Genomic DNA, 25,894 nt, shown 5'->3' with positions numbered 1-25,894 from the left:
TAAGATGTTATGTTAAACACCACAGCTGGTGGCATGAATGCAGCCAGCCATGAAATATTCACTTCAGCTCACCAAGTCTAGGAAAAATTGTCTGTGATTTGAGTTGCTGCTGAATTATTTTGATAAGACTTCAATAGAAAGAACTGAAATCCTGCTTAACATTATTGGTGTATCTAAAACTCAGCTAAGGAGATGTCCCCTGTACTCCCATTTAGGGTAAAAGTATGGACACACCAGAGTCTGTGATAGCACCTTTTAGCACAGTATCACAGCTTTTATCTGCTTGCACAGACTGGCTTACACTTCCTAGCTGCAAACCTTCCTTACAGCCTGGCATGACTGATACTTCATGTCATCATAAAGAAATCTGTTGTGTCCCTCAAGTCACATGGGCAGGGTGTTTATTACTTGTAAAGTCACCTTGAGCATTCCCTGTATTGGAATATATTAGTCCCTTACAATGCAAGAAGAACATCTTTTCTAAACTGTGACAATATCATTTTTCTGGAAAGAATTAAGCATATAGTACATCATATTCCAGAGGTACAAGATATTGATGGATATGGTGGTAACATCTTACAGTGCTAAATTCATTTCATCCTCTCAGTTTCCATTTCCATATTTGAGAGCCTGTTTCACATTATGACTTATTGCCCTTCCAAATCTCTTAGGTGTTTTAAATAGCTTGCTACACACCACAGAGGACTTTGGGCATCTAATATGGAATATTTTTATGTTTTGGTCCATGAGACCCTGCAATATGTGCATTACTTGCATCTGTTAATATTAATAGGCCTTGACAGACATAAAGTGATTTATCTATGAAGGGTTATAAAAATTCATGGTGTTGGCCAGCTATGAGGGGTGTTATGTTCAGCAAAATGTATTTGACTGGGATTTCTTGGATCATGCAAACATGTTTCTCTCCTCTGTATACTCCCCTCTATATTTAAGAAAATTATTCTGAAGAGTTTAATTATTATTTCAGTGTAATAAACTATAGCATTAATACAGCTTTTCCACAGTCATAGATAATACAGTTATCTATATATAGATACATATTTGTCTTACCATAGGACAAGTGGCAGATTTTCAGGTACCTGTCCAGGCTGACAGCTGTCATGGTGATGAGGCTCCCACAGCCAAAGAAGAAACCAGCCCAGCCATACCAGCAGCAGCCCATCCACCCAAACATCCAGCGGTGGGAAAAGAAGGAGATGATGCTGAAGGGTTTGCCTACAACTTCAAAAGGTGGAGAGAATGTCAGCCCACTGGTAAAACCCATCTCTGAGCAAATCTCCTTTTATCAGAAAGGCAAACTCTCTCCCTTGCTAAACTAATACCTGCAAAAGTGCTCTGCAACATGGAGAAAGGGCTTCAGGCAGAGTATGGGATGACTTTAAGCTGGGGGGTAAATTTAGATGGGATATTAGGAAGAAAATCTTTACTGTGAGGTGGTGAGTCACTGTCGTGGGTTGCCCAGAGAGGCTGTGGATGTTCCACCTCTGGATGTGTTCAAGGCCAGGTGGAATGAGGCTTGGAGCAACCTGGCACACTGGAAGACATCACTGCCCATGGCAGGGGTTGGAACAAGGTGATCTTTAAGGTTCCTTCCAACCCAAAGCACTCTGTGATGCCATGGCTCGTGAGCACTCCATGCACAGGACTGAGCTGCAGCTGGATCCCATGGCAGCAGTGATGAGGTGGGATGAGCCAAGCCTGCAGAAGGGCTGGAAAGAGGTGCTTTAGTATAAACCACAGAAACCAGAGGTAAACCAACTCTCTGGAACCAGTCATGGCCAGGCTCTTCTCACTATGAAACCCTCAGAGTATGTGGTAAGTCCACAGGCCGATACCTAAACAGGATTGGTGCTGGTGAGTCAGAGCTTGAAATAAGCACAGATCTACTTAATCTACATCCCTGTAGCCAACTGGGCATCTTTGAGCACAAGGTAAAGAAATTTGCCTTCGAAAAGGACTTTTTCAAGCCTCTCAAGGCCCAGCAGAAGGATGCACAGTCAGGTAAAGTGTTAGGTGGAAAGAAATACATGGACTTGAGCTGCAGAAGTGGTTTCAGCTCCTCTCCACACCACACTTTGGTGCCTCCTAGCAAGCCACTGCACACAGATATCAAAACATCCTAAGATTCCCCAAAGAGATGGGAAATGAGTAACTATTTTTGAGGCTTTCTCTTAGAGGCACTTTAGCTCATTCCTCCACAGGTACAAGTGAGTGCTGCATTATGGAGGAAGTGAGGTTTGGTCAAACGATATTCCATTCTCACCTTAAAGCAGGTTTACATATTTCATATTCTTTTTAAATATTGTGACAAAGAGAAAGTTTGAAAATTTTAATTATCTAGTTAGAAATATCTTCTTTCTCCTAATTATTACCTTCTTCTTGGTCTTAATTTAGGCAAAGAAAATAAATCAAGTTTAATGGAACAGAAAACTCAAAAATTTATAATCTAGGGACATCTGTTTTCCAAACACTTCAGTTTTACTTACCAGCCTGATCTTAAATTCTCCCAGGCCTGAACATTCCAACTGCAACATTCAAACAAGATTAAATATTGAACTCCACATTCAGTGACTGTATTCCTTCCTGCACAGAACAGCCAGAGCACCTCAAGGGTTTGAAAATCTCAGCTTTTCTGGGCTGGTTCCCCTGGCTGAACCAGTGTCTGTAATGTCATAGAAGCTCAGGGAATTGGTTTATGAAGAAGGCAAAAATTATCTTGCAAACTGTATTTTCTACAAGGTAACTCATTCATAGAAACCAAGACAAAAACCCCTCTATTTTGTTGATCTGTAGGAAATTATTTTATCTAAAAACATTCCATTTCACATTGAACTGATGTAAAACCATGTGTTCTCTTTTCATTCTTAACAGAAAATTAAAGCGTTTCTTCCAAAACTGAATCTTGCAGAAAATTACCATTATCTTCCATACCAAAAGCATCAGGATTGAAAACACTTCAAAATTAGACGCATTTTTAAAAAAGATATTTTTGGATTATCCTAAGCCTGTGAGGAAAGTTATGACTGGACCTGCAGGATGTGCTCAGGTCAATACTGATGTGATTTTCTCCGAGCAGAATAAATCCATTTTTGATTTTTCAAGCAAAAGCTGACCTCAGTGATTAAGGTTTCAAGAAAAACATTAAATATGGCAAGGTCTAGGTTATGTGCTAACAATCAAGTCAGCAATTTAAGGCATATAAGTGACTGACAGCTTTAAAGGCCGACACATTCTTTGCACAAAATCAAATTTTTCTTCAGCAGTAGGACTGGGAGCAGCACCAAGCACGATGTCAGTGCAAAATCAGTCTGATGCAGCTTTGAACAAGGGGCTGGTGCCACCCTGTGGAAATCTACAGGAAGCAGAACTCTTCAAAAAGTTGTTAAGAAAAGTGAGTTAATTATTAAGATTTTGTGAAAAAAAAATTCTATCTTCAGTTTGTCCAGCAGACAGAACCCATCACATTTCTCAAGTTATCACCTTCTATTAATTAAAATAAAAAAATAGACAATGAAGAAAACTAAGCATGGCTCTGGGAATCACTCTTTTTAATTCCAAAATTTCAATCCCAGATAGATTGAGATCCCCATGGAAGAAAACAAGGTGACCAAGTGGTGCTCTGGTAGTAGTCCATAACAGGGATATTCCCAGCCCTCACACTAAGAAGGGTCCCAAACAAGCTGTATTTTGTGTGGTTGGGACACAGTTTTTATGTTAAAACTGTTAAAATTCATCCAATCATAGAATCACAGGATATTTGGGGTTGGAAGAGGTCGTAAAGACCATTTCATTCCACCCCATGGGCAGGGACACCTTCCCAGGTTGCTCCAAGCCCCATCCAACCTGGCCTTGGACACTTGCAGGGATGAGGCAGACACAGCTTCTCTGGGCAAAATTCAAAATATAAAGCTGGGGGAATTCTCCTGAAACACTCCTTCCCATTGGAGAGACTAATATGAGCCTTATAATACAGATTCTTAAAACACAAAGAGAATGGGAATATCACAGGGGAGGAAGAAGCCAGTCGGGCATTTTTCCTGAACTTCTAAGTGTTGGGAGATGGAAGCAGTGTGTCCATGACAGAAATGCCAAGGAAATCATTGGGATTTCTCTGTGTGGTAGCAGTGATATTTATACCAACATCTTTCTTCTGCTGAATTCATATTTCCTTCAGAAACCCATGTTTACTGAACAAAACCACTGGAATCTGCAGGGATGAGTAGGTCTTTGGTCTTGTGCTGTGAGAGCTCAAAAAAGCATCACTCTGGGGAGGCGGGAAGCCATCATTTTATATTGTTCAGTGATATTTTTGGAGTTTAGGTGAGGCCAGAAGCATCTGGCAGAGACAAGGGTAGGAAAATAGTGCTGAGGGAAGAAGCCCCAGTTTATACAACACACAGGGGACAGATGACCCTGCAAGCATGGGAATATAATTCCATTTATATGGCACTGGGGAGATCCCATGGCCAGATGGGTCCTGATACCCATTGGATTATCTGCCACCCAAAATATCCTTATCTAAAGGGTATCCAGCCCTTTCCCTGTGAGCAGCTGGATCAGTCTCATGTCAAGACCTAAAACAACCATCTCTGCAGCTCTGGATAAACCTCTCCAAAGCTCCCTCCTCCAGTGCCAGGACATCCAGACTGTGGGGTTGAAATAAAAATCCTCCCAGCTGGCTCATACTCTACAGATTGAAATAAATGCTTATATTTTCTGATCCAGAGACAAAGGAGGATAACCACTAGAGAGAAAACTAAAGCTTTGATGGGCTGATGGCCACTGGCATTTTCCAATTATTTGGCTAAACATGTGTTTTTGAGGTATTTGTATCCATTCTATTTCACCCTATGGCAGGTAAGCATAATTTTCTGCACCTATAATACTGAATTATTTTGTGGTTACTGTGCCAGGGTGCACATGGAAGCTGCCTTTGGAGACCTGCCCAGTGCTGGGGTGAACAGGAGTGCTGCCTTTTTGATAAAATCAACTCTAATTTTTCCTCTGTACTGTTAATTTCTTCCCATCAAGTTGTTCAGGAATGTTTTTTTTTCCATCCTCCCCTATTATTTACATGCAAATAATAGAGCAGAAATATCTGCAGCAAAAGGAATTTGATGCTCCCATGACTTCCAGAGGAATGTCTCTTGCTGCTGCCAGGCAGAATGGTGAGGTAGTAAAAACAAGGGAAAATAAAAACATGAAATTACCTGAAATGCCCAGATCACACACTGCTAAATTAACAGTCATTATCTCAGCAGGTCTCAGCTTCTTTTTTCGCTTTGAGGACATAAAAATAACATACCCATTTCCCAGAGTTGAAAGGATCCCTGCAATAATGGAAAATAGGATAACATTGAAATTAGAATCATCCTCAAAAACAGCAATACTCCATCTTCCTTGTGAAACTCCCAGATATTTTCAGCCTGAACCGGTGGTCCCTAAGGCTGGGCATTTTATGCTGAAATGTGATCCCCTGACTGTCATTGTGCAGCTCCCAGAGACCTGGACTGCAGCACGTCCCTCCCCCAGCAAACAGCAAACGCTGCTTTCCCCCTGGAGCAGGGCACTGCTTTCAGCAGCTGAGCCTGCCAGACATGGGCTGAATGCTCACAGCAGAAACCCCAGAGTCCCTCTGCCCTGACCAACACAGCTCTCACTCAGATGTTTATACAGTCACAAGAATGAAATTCAGCTCTCTGTAATCACAGGAACCAGAATCTGACCAACTTCAACTTTATTAAATACCCTAATCAGGTGTTGAGGGATTTCCAGCTTAATTTAAATTAATATATTGATATTAAATCTTAAATCTTACATTAAACTTTATTTATATCATAAGAAATAAAAATAATAAAACCTGATTTTAACTTCTCATATTGGCTGGCATATTTTTATCTATATCATGACCCAAGGACCCACAGGTACCAGCACTGCAAAGTGGTTCATCTGCCATGAAGTTAATCACACCAGTACAGAGAATTACAGGGTTTCCAGTTCCCTTAAAGAAAATGTGTCTTCACTAATTCATATTTGAAAGTGTTTAAGGTCAGAGTGAGTGTTTTGCTGTGGAAACACAGGACAGCACAAAACATCCCTCTCATGGAACAAGAAAATCCCAAAGGGACCATGGCCCACTGAGCATCACACCAGATCAGGAGAGACACGTCAGAGAGGGAAATGCAGAAGAAAAGAGTGAAGAGCAAAGAGTGCCTGTGCCTCACAAAAGGGACCTACAACAAAAAGGGAAATGTTGGAGAGAGGTTCAGCCCAGGAAAGGGGGAGGAAGGATGTTTTCTATAAGTATTTTAGGTGTAAAGGGTGAGGAAGGGTGTTTTTCACAAGTATTTTAGCTTTAAAGGCTGAGGAAGGATGTTTTCCATAAGTATTTTAGGTTTGACATCTTTTTTTCTCACTACCTAAATCAGTAATTAAACTTTAAGCTTTGGGTGTTGGAACGCCGTGATGAGAGTTGGAACAAAATTATCTTTAAGGTCCATCCACCCAAAGCATTCTGTGATTCCATGATTCTGAATTTATTCCCCTCAAGGAGCCTGTCTGCCCACTGCAGTAACCAGGAGTGGATTTTCCTATCTTCATCCCCACCCTGTCTTCATCCTCACTTTTTCTCTGCCTGTTTCCTTTCTGTCCCACTCTGAGGGTTGTCTTGAGTTCTTGGCTACCTGCTGAGGCCAACTCCTCACTCTACTCCAAAAAAGTCATAGAAAACCCAACTTCCCTCTGCTGCTGAGGCATCAGGGTGAGCTTTGTGCTGCCTTGCACACGGGGCTGTGCTGGGGCAATCTCTGTTTGCAGAAACCCCAGCACCCCCAGCAGTGCTGCCCTCTCCCAGTGTTGTACCTTTGAACACCAGGCAATTTTCATCCGAGTCTTCTGGCAGGCCAGACCTCAGGAAATGTAGTTCAGTAATTAAATGTGTATTTAATTATTTTGGTAATTCAGTATAAATAAACCAGTATTTAAATGGGTATTTTGTTATTTACTCTGGTCCATCAATGGCATGATCCCCTTGCAAGAGTGCCTTGTCCCCACAAAATCAACAAACCCAACCTGGGAACATCCATGTGGCAGGGAGAGAAATGGTACCCAGATGTTCAAACCAAATTATTTATCAAGAAATATAAGGAACCAAAAGTTTACCAAATTCAGGAGAAAAATATTTTGATTTTGAATTTTTCTGTATTAAAAGTGACACATTGGAAACTTTATTATTTGTATATTTACAGTATTGCTTTCTGTATTATTTTACAAAATAAACAGAAGAACAGAAGCAGGCTTATTACTGATCTTAGGTTTTCTCATCAAATTTTATTTACTCTGGGTGAATTAAATTCTAAGAACAAGCTACTCTTATGGCTCCGCAAATTTAATCTGAATGATAAGCAGATAGAAGTATTCATAGGAGTCATTTTCTTCCTCACAGCTGAGTAAATGAATCTCAATGCTGTGAGAATTTTTCATATATTTTAATCCTTTTCTCTTTTAGTGCCATTTTCCTCTCCAGTGGTATTTAGGATAACTAGAGTGCCAGCATCCAGTTTGAAATACCTTTTGAAAGCATTTGACATTTTTTTTTAATCTTTTTCAACTGACTGGCAGTCTAGAGAGACATCTCTATCAGCCAAGGAGCTCTGAAGTTGCCAAGCTGCTCTGACACCACTGCTCATTATTAATATGAATGTTTCAGAGAGCCCCAGCTCACTGACCTCCTAATCCTGTGGCTGGAAGGGGTCCACTGATCATTTGTGTTGCCTTTTGTCTATGCCTGCATCTGAAATTTGCTAATCTGAATCTTTCTTTAACTCCTTGGTGATCAAAACTCCATAATCTCCTTAGGTGAGGCATCCAATGCCCCATTTCTCCTGCTATGAAATGATTTTCCCAGCAGTCAGCTGAAGCCCTTGCTGGAGCAGGCTCCCAAATCTGGTAGGTTGGAAACAGGGGCAAAAGACTTTCCAGATATAAAAAAAAGGCTCTTTTCCAGAAGAACTGACCATAGCACCATGGCACTATTATTTATACACAAACAAAGAGCCAAGGATGTGATAACTAAAAAAGTGACACCTGCAGAGACAGAGCCAGGCTGAGACACACAACCTGCAGCGAGGGGAAAGTGTTTACAAGCAGCCAAGTGGAGAAATAAACTTACACTTCTCCAACCTGAGAGCAGCACTGAAGCATCAGAGAAAATCGAATTTAAAAATAACAAAAAGATAGTTCAGGATTTTGTTTTCAATTAAGCTGTTTCATAATAGGCTGAGGAAGTGTGCACAACAGTTTGTAAATCAATAGTGACTTGCCAAGGGGTTTCAGAGGAGCTGACAACCAGCGGGTCCCTGCTCAGTAGTTTGTCACCCTGCCTGGCTGTACAGTGAATCAATCAAGGTAGTGATGAGAAAGCTGGTGGGGGAAGTGACAAAGACAAAAGAATTGGATCTGATCATTTTTTCTAAACAATTAGAAAGCTACACATGGAAATGAACTACTCAGGACAAATGATCATGCACTTACATAGAATTTATTAGACTAGTCAAGACTCCTGATTTTCTTCAAAGACAAAAAACAATTATTTTTCTAGTTCATACTTCAGCTGTACACCCAGTCTGACACTAAAACCTCTTATCAGGGTTTCCTGATAAGATCCAGCCTTGTTCACTCACTGTTCAGCTTCATCTCCTTTTTGAAAGAAATTTTAAAGTGATTTTCACCTTACACAGCTCAAGTGCAAAAAGATGCACAAAAACAATCCTGGCTTCCCACCTCCTGCTTCCCTGTCCCTGCTGGCAGGATGTCCCCACAGGCCATCCTCAGGAGGGGCCACAGTTTCTTGCAAAGGAGTAGGGAATGCAGTTCAGTGGAAAAATGTCACAGGTTTAATCTGAATCATAAGTCATAATAAAAAAACACAGACAAGGAATCATAAAATCATTTAGGTTGGAAAAGATCTCCAAGATGATCCAACATCCAACTTTTGACTGAGCACCACCATGCCCACCAATCCATACCACAAAGAGCCACCTCCACTCATTTTCTGAACTTCCAGGGCTAAAGATTTCACCATTCCCTGGGCAGCCCATTCCTGTGCCCAACCATTCTTTCAGGGAAGAAGTTTTCTCCTAATATCCATATTCTATAGATCCAAGGAATATGCAAATACAGCACTTTTATGGATATGGGAAAACCATAATTAACTCTAAAAAAAGCCACTAGTGAAGTTTGTTATGCACACACGGGCAAAGCAATTAACCAAGTAGAATGCATTTATAAACACACACTTCAAAAATTAAGTGAATTTAGAGCTAAATGTGAGATATTATATGCACAGAAACATACAGGTACAGCAAAGCTACCCTGACCCAGGCCACTGGATACAATGAGTTCACAAGTCCAATATCAAAATTACTATGAGACCTTTCAAAATTATAATTTCACTTTCCTCACATTGCTCACAAAATTGCTCTGTGCCTTTATGGTTTGGCTTTTGGGTTTTCACTGGAAATTCTTGATTATTGTTCTTTGCCTTAATTTGATTGTGCCTGTGTTTTTCAAGATGTTTTACATCTGACAGGGGTAATTTTTGGAAAAATATAAATCTACACTAAATACAGTGAATATAACAAGGCAAGACAGTGTATATTGGGAAGATTCACCCATCAGACATATTTCCTGGGACTAAAGCTAAGTTTATTTAACCAAGTAAAAAAGACCCAAAGTGGAGGTTGTTTTGTACAGTTCAGTGAAAACTTCTGTCTGCAGAGCAACAGAAAAAAAATATATGTGTGAAAAGTGAGGATACCTACAACGCAGTGTATGAATACCAAGAACCACACCGAGACACAGCTTCACCTGTCACCTCTGCTGCTTTAAATTCTTTTTTCAATAAAGATGTAAGTAGAAGAGAAATGAGAAATAAACAGAAGCATTAATAGAAGGGAAATAATAATAAAAACTCTGCTACCTCCACTATGGAAAAGATTACATTATTGAGATCAGTCAGAGGAAAAGCAGCAATATAGAGTAGGAGAGGGGGATGAAAAGTAGTGAATGAGAAACACAAAGGTAGGACTGACTGACAGATCTTGATATTTTGTGCACAACTCGTTGAACAAGACAATGTATCAAAACTAAAATAAATGTCAAGGAATCACTGTACACCCTGTATTCAGCCTTGCCTTCAGACATCTGACACCTGGAGCCCAGGTTTTTGTAGAACTGTTCTGTCCTCGGATCAGTTTTAGTGAGAAAATTGCTGTTGATCTGTGAGAAACTGCATGAACTAAGACCTTGAAGCATAAAGGAACTTAAAATATATAAAGAATGGAATGGAATGGAATGGAATGGAATGGAATGGAATGGAATGGAATGGAATGGAATGGAATAAAGAATAGAATAGAATAGAATAGAATAGAATAGAATAGAATAGAATAGAATATGGAATATCCTGAGATGAAAAGGACCCACATGGATCACCAAAGTCCAGCTTTTGACCCTGCAGAGGACAATTCCAAGAATCCCACTCTGTGCCTGAGAGCTTTGCCCAAACACTTCTTGAGCTCTGTCAGGCTTGGTGCTGTGAGCACTGCCCTGGGGAGCTGTTCCAGCCAGCCACACTTTGGGTGAAGAACCTTTTCCTGATATCCAACCCAAAGCTGCCCTGACTCAGCTTCATGCCATTCCCTCAGGTGTTGAGGCAAATATGGACACAGAAAGACATAACTCTGCTCTCCTCCACAATGTAAAGAAGGCAAATTATCAAGAATAAGGCCCTGAAGAAAGAGACCAGTATTTTCCTGCTGAATAATAACTCCTTGGCATGTGAATACTTTCAAGAGAAATCAGACCCAGATATCATGGGTGTGCACTAACCAATAGATAATTGCATTTATTCTGCTTGCAAGGTCGCTTTGAACTTTGTAAAGGACTCCAACACAAAAGGATGGGGAGGGCGCAAGGCAGAAAATATTGCTCAATGTGATGTGCCACAGAGGACAGATGATGCCAGGAGATGAGCAAGGGTCACATGAACACATCTGAGGATGTTCAGGCTGTAAAAATAGGCCATAAAACCCACAATGCATAGTGAGGGAATCCCTACTCTGCCCAGGGACAGATTAAACTGCAGAGTTGCTACCTATCAGTTATTAAAAACAATGAGTATTTCTTCACTTTTTGCTGAAACATCTACTGCTGGTCACTTCTGGCTACCTGCAGCAGCATTATCTATTGATATTAACTGTTGACACCATATTTCTAACACATTATCTCTCCTCCCTCCCAGATTTTTTTTTTTCTAGTATGAAAAAATGTGTAATTATGCATCTAATGAAAAGCAGTTTCTTCCTCTTTTCTGAGAGGTGCAAGGATGCAGCAGCACAGTCATATTTCAAAGACCAATTATAAAATCATTACCAATTACTGTCAAATAAAAGCCAGCTATGATGTCAGCTTCTCTAGAGAGCTTTGATGCAAAGGGGTCTTCCTCTTGGAGATAGTGTGGGATGTATTCTTCCTGGGAAGAATTGTTGTGATCTGGTGCCATCCCACTCATGTCCAGTGAAGTGTCTGAAAAACAAAAGAACAGAGTTTGCAACAGATCACACCTGCTGTTAGAAATTGTGAAGATATTTTTGTTCATACACAGGATCTATCTTCCCATTTGCAATTCTGCTCTGACACTTCACAGGGCATTTTAGGATACCATTCAAACTTGCATAGAACATCTTACCATGATTTGGGTCATGACTTACTTTATCCAAGAATATCATTATTTACATGGGACCACAACAGGAAAAAGGCCTTGAGCTACTGGGGAGTGTCCAGAGGAGGCCACGAGGATGGTGAAGGGTCTGGAGGAGAAAGCTTTGAGGAGCAGCTGAGGTGATGTGGACTGTTCAGCCTGGAGGAGACTGAGGGGAGACCTCACTGGGGTGTTTAACATCCGCATGAAGGGAAGAGGAGGGGCAGGGGCTGATCTCTTCCTTCTCATGACCAGAGACAGGACTGGAGGAAGGCTGGAGCTGAGTCTGCTGCTTGTCTTTGTCTAGACACATGCTTCTCACAATGCCAAGAAACTGGGAATTATCTGCAAGACACTCCAGCAATTTCTTTGTATCCTGAGGGATAGTATGTCTGCAGATGGCAGCTCTGCAAATTTTACAGGTAGGTGAAAAATTACATCCACAAATTCTCCTTAGACTTCCCTAGGTGTTGTGTTCCAATGCAAATAGCTTTGCCATGGTTATAAACAATTGGCCATTGGAATTGTGAAATTGCAGGACCATTAAATAGTAGAGTCATCTAGGAAGGCTTGTTGGGTTTTCTTTCCTTTGTTTTTTTTTTTGGGTTTTTTTTCTGGTTTTTTTTTTGGGGGGGGGGGTTTGTTTGGGGTTTTTTTGGTTGTTTGTAGGGTTTTTTGTTGTTGTTGTTTGGTTGGTTTTTTTGGTTTTTTGTTTGTGGAAATGGGCTATTGAGGTCAAACATGTTAACATAAGTAAAGAGAACCCTGGTTGGGGAAAATGGGAATCTGGCAAACACCCATGAAAATCTTCTCTCCAGGACAACTGAAGGGTTGTAAGTGAGGAACTCCTGCATAAGAAAAAAATATTTCTGCAGCATTTGAAACCACCTAGCCAGGAGCTGTTTAGGGAATTCAGACACCCCAATTCCTCTTGCTGGTGCTTGCTGGGACAGCAATTGCATTAATGAACTCAGCACTTGGCTCAGGGCTTCCATAATTTTTGCTATGGGACCTGGGACACACTGTGAAACTCTAAATTTTTCCCCTCAAAAGTCCAACTTGGAGAAAGACTAAATGAGAAACAAAAATTAATTCTTTATTTTACCCATTTGCTCTCTCTTCTGCACCTTGAAGACAGGCACTCTTGTCAATAACAGAGCTGTGTCATCAGGTCTGTTATTGGATATGTACACCTGAAGCACTCACAGCCCTCTCTCTGCTGTCCTTCTAGTTTTGGGAAAAATAAAAAGAAAGATTTTACTGAAGGGGATTGAACCATGAAGGCATACTGCTACCCTGGACATGGGAGAGAACAAAAAGTCACCCAGGCATATGGCTCCACACATTATTAACTATTTAAAGTTCAGCAGCCTTATTGTCTTTTGGGGTTTTTTAAAATTTAAAAAAAAAAAAAGGCTGATTAATTTTAAAAATAATTAAAAAAAAAAAAAATTACTGTTCCAGAGAGCAGAGCAACCACTTAGGTTTGGATCAGGTACTCTGGTACAACAGTCTGAAAAGACCATCCTGTACAAAAGGATGGACTAAAGCATGGACCTGGGAAATAATCAGGATTATTCTGTCCATCCTGTCATAGCCACAGGTCTTGATCCAGGTTCCACCTGGCCTTTAAAAGGATCCTGCTGTTTTTCTGTGCCCCAGCTCTGTTCCACAGCTCCTCTGTGGCTGCAGCATTTGAACCATGTGGGTGCTGAAGTGATGCAAATGGAAAAGCACATCTGGGACCTGTCAGCACGAGTTGGGTTTGATGCAAATATCAGAGTATTTCAGGGCATCTTCCTCTTTTGAGCCACAGTAGAATTTCCCACTCAAGTCAGTATCAGGTGGCTCACAAGGACAATATTTTGCTATGTCCAAGCAGATAAACAAAGTAGCTTTAAATAAGAATTTTCAACTTCTGTGTATGCTAAACCCAGCCAGAAGTGCAGACACTGGGTTTTCTAATCTGCCTTAAAGCAAAGGAGCAGGTTTGCCAGACAAATCACAGCCTTGGGACAGGAGAGCCCCAGCCCACTGACCTTCTCTCTGCTCCACCTAGACATGGAAAATTTTACTGCTTCACTTGATATCAGCTGTTTACCTGCTTGCAAATGCAGAGTATCCCCTCTGGCTGCTGAAAAAAAACCACTTTATCTCAGCTTTAAGTAGAGAGAGCACATTATTTCTTAAAAATTTGCAACAAAAATAAAAAGAAATTAATGTCTAACTTCCAAGTAGGTATGCAAACTTTCCTTATAATTTTAAATCATGTCTGGTGAATTAAGAATAAGTTTCAGATATAAGAAAATAAAAAACAACTCTGCTTGATTTACACAAAAATTTTTAGTGCATGGGGTTAATATTTGATTATGCTTTAGAAGATGTTAATCATCCTGATAGATAGGTATTAATAGAAATCAATCTTTATTCCAGAATCAATCTCACTTGAAAAGTGTGTAATTAACAGAGCAGAATAATTAGTTCTCTCATAATTCCAAGTCAAGAAAAGTCATAATCCTAATCAGCATCTAGTGTTAAATATTGGGTAAAAAAATGTGGAGAGGGATAATATTCATACTAGTAGGCAAAGACTAACAAATGTAGGGGATGTGCATTTTCACAAATGCATTACTTCAGGAACTAATATTGGAACTGCCAACTCTGCCAGTTTTATTTATACTGGTGTTTTATAAGGTATCACAGTATTAAATGCCTGATAAAGGTCATAAATCTTCTCATTCACAGCTCCTAAAAGTTAACAAGTCAGAAACAGAGACTACAAAATATTATTTTTATAGAAATAGAAGTGATCCATGCTTGCAATCCTCATTGCTTGCAAGTTCCTGGGAACTCCTAAAACATTTTGGGAAGCTACAAATGGGAGGTGTAGCAACCCAGGCAAAATCTGAAGTCCTTAATCTAAGTTGGTAAGAATCTAAACTAGTAAGAAATCTTAATTAGTAATTAATCTAAATTAATAAGAAAACAATCACTGTGCTTATGCTAGCCAGCCAAAAGTGGATGTACCCAATTTATGTATGACAGCCAAACTGGTATGAAGTGGGGAAATGCATTTTTGTAAATTTACAGGTAAAGGAAGGAAATATTAATGCCAACCATTAAAAAAAAATCTGAACAAACTAAAAGCATGTTGTAGCTCAATGACAAAAGTAATTTAGTATGGAAAATAGCAGTGTGTAGTGAGTGCCATAGGAATCCCAGAAACTGAACTGCTCACAAATGCTGTCAAAATCCTCTGTGGAAGTTACTGTGGCAGGGGATGCTTTAATGTACTTGAAAAGAGAGCACAAGAAGTCAAACATTGTTTCCAAACTGATGGCCCACAGAAAAGTGGAGCAATTATTTGTAAAAGCAGATTAATGGCAGGGGATAAATGGCAAAGTGAAACAAAAGATGTCCATGGACCCAGAGTTACTTCATAGAAAGAGTCAGTAGGGCTCATTTGAAAGATTAACACAGCTAAAGTGATAACACTACCAATTGTGTTAATTAAGACAATAATTTTCTGCTCTCTCATGATATGTTGACAACAATAAAACTATTAATAATTTTATCTGAGTCAGTAAAAGACAAAAGCTAAAAGGATAAATTAATGTCAGCAAATATTATCTTTTTAAAAGGAAAAAAGGTATTTATCTCCTAATTTGTCCAATTACATCCACTGCTCAGTATGTCCACAGAAAAGTTAGTCTGCTCTCAGTGTCTGCTGGATCCCAGCACACACTGTCAAGTGTTGTGTTTATCCTGAACTTCCCCTGGGTATTTGAGGGGCTGTGGAAGCACAGGCAGAGCTCCAGTGGTCATTGCCTTGTGCTGTCACACCATCCTGGCTGGGGCACTGCTGGCAGAGCAGAGATTGTCAAAACTCACATCCATGACACACACCCTTAGCCAAGCACTTCCCAATAGTCCAACCAGCCACTCTATTTAAGACAAAAACAACAAGGATATCAGAAATCTTACTCAAAGCTTCTACAGCTCACCAACCATCCTTTCTTTTTTTTTTTTTTTTTTTTTCTGGGCTTTGTTTCACCTCACTTTAGGACTAAATCCTGAAGATTCAAGCTATGGACCAGAAATCTGTCTTTTGTCCTCAGTAGGCTTGTTCAACCACCAGGTTGTTGGTTATTTTACAGTGAATTCACTCCCACCTGTTGAAGAGGAATCATTACTTTGAATGCACTAAATTAAAAGATTAACAATTTTCTACATTTCAGGTGTGCATTGTGCTCCATCACATCACACCCCACTGCTGCATTTCTGTTAATAATGATACAAAACACTAAATTTGGTATGTCTCATGTGTCTCACACAAAAGAAAAAGAGAGAGCTTTTGAAACAACAACTTTTGGTCTGTTGGTACCAGGAAAACACTTCATGCCTACCTGTGACAGAAGATTTGCCCAAACAACCCAATGCAACATCCCACAGGGGCACTGGAAAGGCAGGGGTGAGAGATCACAGAATCACAGAATGCTTTAGGTTGGAAGGGACCTTCAAGGATTTTTCCATTCCAACCCCCCTGCCATGAGCAGGGACAACTTCTCCTATCCCAGATTACTCCAAGCCCCATCCAACCTGGTCTTGAACACTTCCAAGGATGGGGCAGCCACAGCTTCCCTGGCAAGCAGCTCCTCTCTACCCTCTGTGGTCCCCATCTCAGGCTAAACAACACCCAGGTATTTTAAATAAAGCCCTGGTTAGGTGTTTCTATTTCCTTTCAGTTTCAAGACTATGCAGTAAGACTTATTACTGGGCTTTGAAAAACATGCAATAATTTCTAAAAATAATAATTTAGTGTCTGCAGCTACTTTCATTTTCCTAGGCAGTGCAGACCCACAGCAAAACAGCTGCTGTTGAGGACCTTCATTTTACCAAAGCTGTACACTTTTCAAACCTAAAAAGAAAATAGAAAAACAAAAAGAAAAAAGAAAATGGTAACCCTGTTTGTAACTGATTCCTTGATTCTGGTTAATAAAAATAGGTGAAAACCCGAGCTCCCAAAAGGTGTTTTGTGACACAAGTGCTTCATCCAGTGTGGTAGGACAAGCACTGGGAAATAATCCAGTTATCAAGGACTGGTTTGGTTTTGGTTTTACTGCCTCAGAAGACCAAAATATTCCACATTTGTCTGTTTCTGATGTCCAAAGCTGGGGACAGAGAGCACAGCACCACAGGCTGCCATCCAGCCCATCTGCTGACCCTCTTTCCAGCACATTCTGGCTCCCAGTGCCTGTGAAAACATATTTAAAACCACAACAAAAGAAACCAACTCACTCTGATTATTAGAAATGGGTTCAGGCTTATATGAGTGCTGCAGACACTCATCTTTAATTAATACACAAAGAATTCCACTTTTAAATAATATATTCTTTAAAATGGAACAGTTCCACTACAGCAAACCTCAAGAGATACAAACTCCTGATTCAGACACTATAAAATTTCAATATCAAGCCTCAAAACTTCTAAGATTGGAGGGAAAAAAAGTGATTTGCGGTTTCTTGTCTGGCCTGATCAATGCAGCTTTGCCAGCCCTACATTAGATCTGTTCCCTGCTCTCTCCTCATCTCTCCCTGGGGATGTTTCAACGTGTCCTTCATGGCTTGGCCAGGTTCTTCTCACCCTGACAAAGGCCAGGAGGCACCATCCCCACCTCCTTCAGGACAGAAGTCACCACATAACAATGATTATACCTTCCTGACCTCTTCTTCCTGCAGGGAGGGCACAGAGGTCGGGAAAAAAATCTTTGTTGTTGCTACAAAACAGCTGATGTTTTTCCTAAGGTTTAGGCAAATCCAGGGAATTTTCACAGAGAGCTGCCAAAAGCAGGATGGTAGGCAGGAGATGAGTGACAGCAACCAAAAGGACCTGACTGTCACCTGTCATTTATCACAGAATCACAGAATAGAGTGGCTTGGGTTGGAAAGGAGCTTAGAGACCATCTTGTTCCAACCCCTGCCATGGGACAGGGACACTTTCCACTAGCCCAGGATGCTCAGAGATCCATCCAAGCTGGACAGGAGCACTTCCAGGGATGGGGCATCCACAGCTTCTCTGGGCAGCCTGTGCCAGGGCCTCACCATCCTCCCAGTAAAGAATTCCTTCCCAATAGCCAATCTAACCCTGCCCCAGTTGGTTTATTTCCATTATTTATCTGGCACTGACATTTGGTTTCAGTGCTTTGCAGACCCTTCAGTGGCTGGATCACAGCAGGTCCAGCACCAGATTTTCCATGCCCCATACAAACTCCAGCCTGTGAGGCTTTTAGGTCCCACATCCCTCTACAGCATCCCCTGGAGAAGGTGGGAACTTTGGCTAGCTGCTGCCTCAGCACCCCTAAAGCACTGACACAGCCTGTCCTGGCTGGGGCTTTGTCCATTTATGTTTCATCAGACACCAAGACTTTGCCACTGCCCACATTTCCATCCTGGTGTTCTCCCATCTTCTGAAGGAATTCTTACAGGCCCCTGGGGGAGCAGAAAGGTCTGGAGGATCAAGCACAGAGCAAACCCCTGCGTCCTGCCAAGCTCTCCCCTTCTTCTGCTGGATGTGGAATTTGCAGCAAATTGCTAAACCTCTTCCCCCTCAGAGCAGAACAGAGGGAATTTGCATCTGCAGGGGAAGGTGACCAATGGATTCACGTGCTCTGAATGGCTCCCAAGGCAGGGATCCGAGCAAGAATAATGTGTTCTGCTGGTTTGGAAAATTATTGTGTACCACAAGGTGTCCTAAGGGATGGGGAGGTACAGTGAAGTACAAATGAATTTCTTAGCTCTAACAGACTAAAATTTTGCAGATATACTCTGAGATCTGAAGTTGTGGGCTTTTTTTTCCCCCCAGGGCAGCATCTTCAGTTTTGATCACTTTATTTATGATAAAGTGATCAAAACTGAAATTTCAGATTAGTCTCAGCAGCATAATGTGTTTTCAATATTTGATGTGAAAAACCAAAAGCATTATTGTTTTCAAAATTTATACAGTTAGTTCTCAATATCTAGAGGACACCTAACAACATCCACAAGCTTGAAGTCATCCAAATTATTCCATTTATTTGTGGGGGTTTTTTTCCCCCATAGCTCAATAAAACAACATATAATGCTCTCTGGCCTGATAATATCCCTGAAAATGGCCATACATATATATATTTGTCCAGGAACAGAATCTGAAGGTGCTGGGGTATGCAAATAATGGAATACTTCCTTCAAACTTTATCTGATTTCACAGCAGGCTAAATTCTGGTTTTGTTGTTACAGATGAGTGTCCAGTCTGTTTCAAATAATGGAAATTTTACAGCCTCTCCAGGTAAAGTTTTCCTAAGATTAATCAAAATTTTCACAGAAAGAAACTTGAGATCACACACTTCTAAAACAACTGACTTCATTTTCCTCCCAAATCCTTAATATAGGTAGATCCTTTTGGGGGAAGAATAATGTTAGGGATTAATTTCAGTATTTTAGGGGTCTCATTAGTGCAGCTCCAATAATCTTCTGAATTCAGCCTTGATAAAAGCCTTGTTAATGCAAAATGGATAATGAACAGGGCTGTGTGCAACAAAAGGAAATTCAAGTGCCTTGAACAGGTAGCACACATGCAGAAGGGTTGGAGAATACTGACTTGGCAAGAATGGGGTATCAAAAATGCTTTTAATTACTTAAAAAAATTTGATTCACCATGATAATATACCACAAAATATGCATGAATTGCAAGAGGTGTAAGTACAGGAAGGTGAGTGGAAAGCAATAAAATACATTCACAAGAAGCTGAATTCAAACCAATTTTTTTTCCTGGTGAATAGAAACACTGAAAACAACTCAATTTGGGATATTAAAATTAAGAACCATGTAAAGGTAAAATGTTTGATAAACAACAGAGATTTCCTGCTGATTTAGGCCATAAGCCCAACCTAACTGCAAAGCATCAGGAGGAGATCTGTGATCCCACTGTATTCCCAGGGATCCCTCTGACATACCAGAATTTCCTAACATCCATATTTGAGCTCATCTTGATCATTAATTTCCTGGCACCCACCTCTGCTCTTGTCTGGGGCAGAAAGGGCCATATTTTCTTGCAATATTTTTCCTGGGAGTGCTGGGAGTGACCAGATCAATGCTGTGAACCTGCTATAAATATATATAAATATCTGGCTCAACCCCTCTCCTCATCTTGCAGAGGGAACCTGGCTGTCTCTGTAGACCTGAGCCAAAACACAGCTTAAGAAAACAGAGGCAGACATTTCACAGCATCTGGAGAGGCTGTAAAGGTTTTATTGAATCTTTCTATGGTAGACAGCACAGCATTTCACACTCCTGCTTCCCTGAGGCTGGCTTGTGAAAAAAGCATGTGCCACTCAAATGTGGGAGCTACATCATCAGCAGAGGCTTTCTAGACAAAAATGGAAAGCACTCACAGCCAAGCATCATCTAGAGAGGAATAAAAAATGGTCTCAGTAACCCAGAAAATGTTGTATTAACCAAAAGAAAACTGTACTCCAATTGTAGCATCACTGGAGAACAATCAACAAGGAAAAGCCATGAAAACAAGACCAGATGAAGAAGAGAAAGGCAGTGCCAGATCACAAGATACAGCACCTGAAATTTTGGTTCAGGCTCCTGGATCACTTTTCCATAGACTTTTCCTATTGCAGAGGAAATCCTGTCACTCTGCAATCACTGCCCATTTGGCCACTAAACAAACACCTGGCTCTGTCCCAGGGACAAACGAGTGGTTTCCTGGCAGACCAGCACATGAAATCTCATCCGATCCTTTCTCATGTAAAACATAAAGCTTGGAGTAACTAAATGCACAACTATTTTCCAGCTCATAAAGTTAATTAGAGTGGCTTAGTCATCCGTGTGCAGTCATGTAATGAGTCAGGAGCTGGGAACGAAACTTGATCTCTCTGCTGGATCTCTCTCTTCTTGTTACAGGCTGACCCTGATATTAAAATTGGTTTTTTATATAAGCATTTTTTAATATCAGTATTTTGCTTCCTGTTTACTATTGAGTAAGTTCAGCACTGCGAATTGGGGTGCAGTCAGGCACACAGACCAGGTGTCTGCATCCAGCTCAGCAAAGAAACATCCTCCAAATACATGTAAATACAAGAATTTGCTGATGCCTGATTATCAGGTGACTACTTCAATGCCATTTAATTATTAAATGAATCTTAGGGTTCTGCTAAATACAAATAACTGCATTTTATTTGGTGCAAAATGCCATCACAACCCTGTGCTGATCTACAGTTGTACAACTCCAGGCAGTTCCCCTCTGTCTGAGAGCAAAGTTTCTGCAAAAACTTTCTCCCTTGTTGTAAGGGAATGTTTTGGGATACTAATTGTATTTTCTTCTTTTGAAATTAACCAATGATCAGCTTAAAATCAATACCAGTCATATAATCAGTATCAAATCTATCAATGTTTTAGGTTCCTGGTATTGCCAAAAGACACAGGTTATAAATTCTCTTCCTAATTCATTCTGTAATAAAGACAGTGCCAGATTTGAGCAGAATTTCAGAAAGACTAATGGAAACACCAGTCCAAAAAGGACAATATTTTTCAGAATTGCATTAGACTGGCCAGTCTGTTAAATCATGAAATCATCCTTGGTTATATCACATGTGCCTGGAGACTCAGAACCTTCAGAAGGGGTGGAGGACAAAAAAGAATAAAGGACACCATGCAATATCAAAATTTTCAGGAATTTTTTCTGAATTTCTTAGATGCATTTCAGAAGGCTGCACTCTGGTGTCTCCATTCCTATGATTAAACATTCTATTCCACGGAAAGGAGAAGAAAAATAGAGTAGCAATTAAAAGAACTCTCTGAGAAAATAAGTGTGAGCAAAGATAATATGAAAATGGACCTAAATTAAGAATACAGTGAAAATAGGTAAGGTAAGCACCCTGGTGTTTATCTGTTTGCCATTTTGCACCTGCATGTAAATACCCACACTTTCAGCACCTTACCAGAACAGGAGAAAAAGGACTTACCTTATCAATGAACTCTGTATAGAGCATCCCCCCTAGAGCTCCACAGCTGCTTTTATTTCAAAGTCTAGACCACAGTGATTGTAAAAGCATAAATCCACAGTGCTCTTGGTGTATCAAGTTTTAGAGTTCAAGAGGGAGAGGGAAAAATCATTCTGCTCCTCAGTAGGAGCCAATCTCCCTCCTTCTCCCCCTTCCCATCCCGGACTTCCCGACTGGATTCTGCGCTGTTCCTCCCCCTCTCCCCGTCCCCGCTGGTGCTGCTGCCCAGCACCTCTCACCCCGTGGAATTCCCTCTCTGGAGCATCCTGCCCCTCCGCCTGTGCCAGGCAGTGCTGGGCTCCTCAGAGGGACCCCGAATGTCCAGGCAGGGGAGGGGACAAAGCCAGAGCCAGGCAAAGTCTGTCGCAGCACTTGTCCCTCGCTGCCAGCGCCGCCGGCTCCTGCGCGTCGCCCCCGCCGCGGAACGGGCGATGCTTCTAAACTTGAAGGTGCTTTTTCTCATCAAGTTATTCTTACTTTTCTGGTAAGAGGGAAAAGATCCGCAGTACTAAAAGTTGCTTTCACAGAGATAATAAAATTCAGTACTGCATCTCACTTCTCTTCACCAGCACCACCAGGCACTTGTAAGACTGGGCTGGATGGTAAAAAGGTGTGTGTGTGTAAATCATCATCACTACCCCGAACTCAGAAAATTTTTACACTAAGTGAAACTCCTTCAATCTATACTGCAGCAAAATAAAATCTGAAGCCTGAAAAAGAAATTTGCAAAGATGAAATATAGGAATTGATCCTCGATTTTCTTCACTGAGGCAGATTTCTGAGTCTGCACAGCTGAAAATCAGAGTCAGTTCTCTTCTATCAGCTCTGGTCAAGAATCACTTTCCTAGGTAACATGGAAAACTGAATCCAGTCCTGAATGCAAAAAGAATATTGCAGCAAATATTTTTAGATGCTTTGAACCCAACACTTACCCTATCACATTTCTGGCAGGGGCTAGGAATTAAGAAGCACTGAAAGATTTTAATAAATTACTTCACTCAACTTTTTAGTATTAAAGATAAATAAAGATTATGACATTCTTTTGGTTTCATTTTAAAAAATACTGTCATGATTTCATGGGTGTCTTTCTAAAGAAAGGTGGAAGGATTGTGTTCTAGCAGTAAAAGACAAAAAAGGATTCTCTCCTAAAATGGTAAAAGAAGATGAGGCAGCAAATGATTTCCAGAAATATTAAGATTCCTCTGAGCCAGGGCAGAGTCTCAAAGTAAGGCTGTATGCCACTCTCTGATGGTTACATAAAAAAGAAAAGCAACTTGTTTTCCCATTTCCTTGTGAAAGAACTAGGAGTAGCTCAGTTTTTGGGTGCAGACTGAATCCTGCCAGTTCACCCTTCCTTGGCACACTCAGGTCCTTCAGCCCAGAAGCACTGCATGTAAAGGGAGGAATCATGAAACTCCAGAAAGGCACTTTCTAACTGACCCAAAATCCAGGGTGCACCATCAAAGACCCTGTGTGGCAAGTGACTTGAGGCCAGCTCACTGCAGGATTAGCAGGAGCACGGAGCTTTATGCTCAGTTGGTTTGAGGCTGCTCTGCAGAACTGCTCATCGTTAATGCCATGCTTTATTCAGGGGGTGAAGAACCCTGGCACAGAAAGGTGAAAAGTACATCATTTTCCAAAGAGAAAATTCACTCTAGGTAAGAACTTCAGTCTTCCAAACTGTCAATGTAGGACAAAGCAGCTGCAGACACCAGGAAAGCTCTTGGGATGTGGAGCTCTGAGCCCCCCAAACCCCCCCTGTGCTGCTGCCCCACAAGCCCTGGGAAGAGCCCAGGGGAGCTGCCTGCTTTGTGGGTGTAAGTCCTGAGAGCACTGACACCTGGTGTCCTTTGCACCTCCAGTCCTTCACATCAACACGGAGCAGAGCAATAAACATCAGCATTTAGTGAGGGCTAAAGGCAGCAGCATGCCTCAGGATGGGCAGGACTTGGAAAAGGCAAAGGTGGAAAAGAAGGAAAAGATGGATGTAATTCTGAGCACCATCCAGAGCCCTTGGCTCTAGGAGATAGCAGGAACATGGCTCTTCTCCAAACAGTAGTTGCTTTAAAGAGGATTTTGATAGTTACAGACTCATAAACAAGTAGATGTGAAATACAAATCGAAGTCCTTCGGGGCATGTCACTTATCTCTAGGAAAGAGTTTGCAGAATCATGGCTAGCAACTCATGAAAGCTGGCAATGGGAATAAATTGAGTTTATTCCTCAGTTTCTTGCAGGTGGTGACATTGTCATTGTTAGTAACAGATCACTGATGTCCTCATCTTAGCTCCCATCTTAACTGGTCTTACTGGCTGGTCTTGACTTGCTTTCCTTGCTCAAGCAGCAAAGTAGTCAGGGCAATAAAACCTTAACAGCAAAATAAGAAAAGTGGTGAGAGGGTTATTTTTTTAATCATAGTCCTTGTCCAGTAGCTTTAAACCTTGGACTTGCTCATATTTGGTAAGATTCAGTCTTACTACATATGGCAAAATCCCAGCAAAAAACCACATGTGAATGAAAATCTTGGCACAGCAAGGATTCATAGATGGCTGGGAAACTTCACTAAAAAATAGTATAAAAATAACCCCAGGCAAACCACAAAACTGAGGAATTTTAGAAGATTTTGGTTGTGCCAGGCCAGACTGAGGATGTAGTTGAACATTGTAAACTGTCTCATGAGCTAGTTCAGACTTAATGAAGATAAGAGACTCAAGGATTCAAGTTGTTGAATAATTTTTTCAGGAATCTCAGAGGAAACAACCCTACAGTTTGGAAAATGTTCCACTGACTGACGAAAACTAAGACACTGCTGGTCCCCCTGAGCTTGAATGAATGTAAGTAGCATGTACTATGAGAAAGGGAGAAATAAAATCCAATATTGAACATACTTGCAAGGACAGAAAGCTGAATCCTTTATTGATTTTTTTAGGAAAAAAATATGTATAGGAAAAAAGAAAGGTACAGGGGAAAATATCCTTCAGCCTACCAGTTCATTCATTCAATTATTCTTTCTATTTTTAAAGAAGCTTTTTTAAAAATTATTGATTTAATGCAAGAGCAAATAAAAAATAAATCAGAATGAGAGCACTTCCCTTACTGATACATCACAGCACTGCAAGGTGTCTTTTCAACACCCCCATGAAGCACAGCCAAGCTCCATGGTCCTGCTCAGCACTGTGGGGCAATCCTGGTGCAGCACAAAAAACCCCAGGACAGGGCAAACGTGGTCATGTGCCAGGGGCAGGGTGTCTGAAATGCTCAGTGCATTTGCTCACATGGTAATTAAAAAAATAGTAATTGTGGCTTGATGCTTAATGTCACACTGGTCAGCTGAGATAAAAATTAACTCCCTGCTCTGCTTACGTGATTTCATCCTTGGCTACGAGAACTGGAATGAAAGAAGGGGATTTGAGTGCAAGGGCTTCATCCTTCTGGACGTGTCCAATGAGACTGTTCCTGTTGCTGTCACTGTCTCACTGAGAAATAGATGCCAGCACTCATTAGGGGGCCAGGCTGTGCAAACCTCCCAGCCATCACTGCAGCATTTGACACAGGCCATTAGCACCATGCCAGTGCAGAGCTTGAGGCACAGAAAAGCTGGGTGAGGTGGGTGCCATCCTCTCCTGAGGGCTCATCTTCTGTCTGCCAGAATGTGTTAACTGAGCCATGGACTCTGCTGGGTCTACTCACACCACTTTGAATGATATTTTAAATATCCCTGCCATGCTGTTACAGCTAATGCTGTTATTGCCCAGTGGAGCAGTCGGGGTCATGCCCAGGTTTTCCCTGTTGGCATGACACTGGAGGAGCTCTACTGCCCTTACCCTTGAGACTTTCTCCACTGTGCTCCACCCTCTGGAAGGGAGATAGTTTGCTCAGCAAATGTGTAGGGTAATAAGAACCAAAATAAAATCTCAAAACACTTTTCCCCACCCCTCCCTTTCTCCAGGGCTCAGCTTTCCCCTGGATTTTCTGGTCCTCCTTTCCTCAGCAGGGGCACAGGGGAGGGGGCTGTGGTCAGTTCATCACATGGTGTTTCTGCTGCTCCTTCCTTTCCAGAGGGTGGAC

At 41.2% G+C, this 25,894-nt stretch overlaps 1 protein-coding gene across 1 annotated transcript in view; it reads right to left on the bottom strand.

Moving 5' to 3' along the window:
- The window catches only part of LOC110470275 (opsin-5), a 45,980-nt gene extending 20,365 nt beyond the window's left edge, over nt 1–25,615 (bottom strand). Inside the window, exons 1-4 of the mRNA XM_021529797.3 lie at nt 21,789–25,615; nt 11,452–11,604; nt 5,232–5,351; nt 1,072–1,242 (exon numbers count right to left, since the gene is read on the bottom strand). Coding sequence (XP_021385472.3) covers nt 1,072–1,242; nt 5,232–5,351; nt 11,452–11,590 — 430 coding nt within the window. The 5' untranslated portion in view covers nt 11,591–11,604; nt 21,789–25,615. The remainder of the gene's footprint in view (nt 1–1,071; nt 1,243–5,231; nt 5,352–11,451; nt 11,605–21,788) is intronic.
- Between the last annotated feature and the right edge of the window lie 279 nt (nt 25,616–25,894).

Source organism: Lonchura striata, chromosome 3 (genome assembly GCF_050655825.1).
Source record: "Lonchura striata isolate lonStrDom1 chromosome 3, ASM5065582v1, whole genome shotgun sequence".
NCBI lineage: Eukaryota > Metazoa > Chordata > Aves > Passeriformes > Estrildidae > Lonchura > Lonchura striata.
Note: the sequence above shows the minus strand (reverse complement) of the source record. Positions and strands in the feature narration are given on the sequence as shown.